The sequence below is a fragment of the Sinocyclocheilus grahami genome, unplaced genomic scaffold (genome assembly GCF_001515645.1).
Source record: "Sinocyclocheilus grahami isolate Dianchi unplaced genomic scaffold, SAMN03320097.WGS_v1.1 scaffold259.1, whole genome shotgun sequence".
Taxonomy (NCBI): domain Eukaryota; kingdom Metazoa; phylum Chordata; class Actinopteri; order Cypriniformes; family Cyprinidae; genus Sinocyclocheilus; species Sinocyclocheilus grahami.
In genome coordinates, this window is record NW_015505438.1 from 522,296 (window position 1) to 524,350 (window position 2,055).

General features: G+C 32.7%; 1 protein-coding gene across 1 annotated transcript in view; it reads right to left on the reverse strand.

Annotated features, from left to right (window-relative positions):
* LOC107599021 (phosphatidylinositol 4-phosphate 5-kinase type-1 beta-like) overlaps positions 1–2,055 on the reverse strand; it is a 46,789-nt gene that overhangs the window by 6,169 nt on the left and 38,565 nt on the right. Inside the window, exons 9-12 of the mRNA XM_016290509.1 lie at positions 1,582–1,665; positions 1,390–1,438; positions 1,195–1,279; positions 1–113 (exon numbers count right to left, since the gene is read on the reverse strand). The exon at positions 1–113 is cut by the window's left edge and continues 10 nt beyond it. Of these exons, the coding sequence (XP_016145995.1) occupies positions 1–113; positions 1,195–1,279; positions 1,390–1,438; positions 1,582–1,665 (331 nt within the window). The remainder of the gene's footprint in view (positions 114–1,194; positions 1,280–1,389; positions 1,439–1,581; positions 1,666–2,055) is intronic.

Below are 2,055 nucleotides of genomic sequence, written 5' to 3' on the forward strand. Positions count from 1 at the left end.
GTCCGTCCTCTCCTCGGCCTTCTCCTCCTTCTGTGAGGACAGCACCTCTTGAGAAGAGCACTTCAGCGCTGATATGGAGTTCCGCGCCCTCTTGCTCGGGGAGAAACGATTTGCTGGATGTGCGACAAAGAGACTAATTACGGACACTGTCCTAAATGAACTGAAAATATGATGATGTAACTCTCCCCTAACTGTTACCTGGCAGCAGACAATTAGACTGTGAAATGAAATCTTGGTCTGCTGTCTAACTTTATTAGAAAGGATAAAAATAAATCTGCATTCTGCTATTTGGCTTATAAAAATCTGATTACCGGGTGAATTAAAGTTCTTGACTTCTTGATAGCTTGTAGAAAGAGGAAGGAGAAGTTCTGCTGTTGTAATGTTGTTTCAAAATATTCTTAGTAATGAAATTAAAGTTGAAAAATAATGACGGTCGTGCAAGAATATTGATGCAACTTCTGTTCTTACATTTTTTCACTGACAGGAAGTTTTATATATGATAATTATCTTTTTCCAACTATCAATTAGATTAATTATAATTATAATTCCACTGCTTGCAATGCACTTCTTTGACCCGGTTTTAATCTAGAGGCCAAAATATCATAGAAAATAACCCAGAACATCCTAGTACTGTGGCAGTGACTTTGCACATTTTCTTTTGGTTTGATTTAATTCTATTTTTCATATCCACAGATATATGCAATTAAATGTACAGACTTAAATTAAACAATTTCTTAATTATTAAACAATCGGTAACATTTACCAATAAGTTTTCATTAGTTAACTACATTAGTTATTAATGAACAATATTTCTACAGCATTTATTAGTCTTCATTTCTACATTTACATCTACATTAAGTTGCATGTGTTAAAATCATTTTATGCACTATGAACGTGAACAGAAAAATAACAACTGTATTGGCATTATTGTTTTTAAGAATTTTACAACTGTTTTTCACATCAACAAAGGTAAATAAGTGTTGTAAAAAATATATTGCTCACAGTTCATGTTAACTAATGCATTACCTAATGTTAACAAATGAGACCTTTTTGTGCAGTGTAATCACATTTCTTAAAATATGAATTTCGCAGATGCAGGTTGTACCATTATAACGTTTAACATTCAAAATGTATCCCGTTGTGATTATGTAATACTTGCATAATGAATGAATTTGCTCGCCGTTGTTGACTTACGCTGAATCTTTCTGAATACTCTGGAGCTCATGAACTTGAGAAATCTGTTTGCATAGAAACTCGGTCTGTGCACAGACACCGTATCCTAGGAGAAAGAGAATACAAGACAATTAAACCAGGAAGAGTCTTTAATTCCCCCAGCGGTATGAATAGTCTATTCATAAACGAAGAGAGCAGAGAGACATATAGACTTACACCATCATAGACGAGTGCCTTCCAGGAGTGCTCCAGCTTCTTAATGAATCTTGGTGGGAAATAAGAGCAAGAGATCTCGTCAGGGATGAGGGAGTTCATTTAAAGATGGTGCATTGAGCTAATATGCTGTAAGCTGGTGTGTAACATGACATTTGGGCTCTTGGGTTTGTTGTAAACTGACACCAGGCTTACCTGTAAGACTGCAAGATGTCGATAATGCCTAGAAATATAAGTAGTTTCCCATCCCTGTGTGTTTTTGCAGGAATGCCTCCCATTCTGTGTAAAAGGAAACATTGTATTAAAATTATATCATGTTATTAGTGGCTAGGAAATTAACATATCAAGGTCAAGACAAGCCATTTCACCCGCAAAATAAAAAATAAAAATCATAAAGCTTTAATCTTATTTTTGCACTGTGACAAATTCTAATTGCAGTCTAATTTGTGTTTTTATTGTTCTAATTTTTCAAAGAAAAAAAATATTATAATACTGAAAAATTATTCTTATTTAAAGACATAACTAATCATAAATGAATAATACAGTTCGACAAATATTATATGTGTGTGTATGTGTATGTGTATATATATAGGGTTATGTATATATATAATATTGATTAAATAATTATCTAATATATATATATATATATATATATATATATATATATAT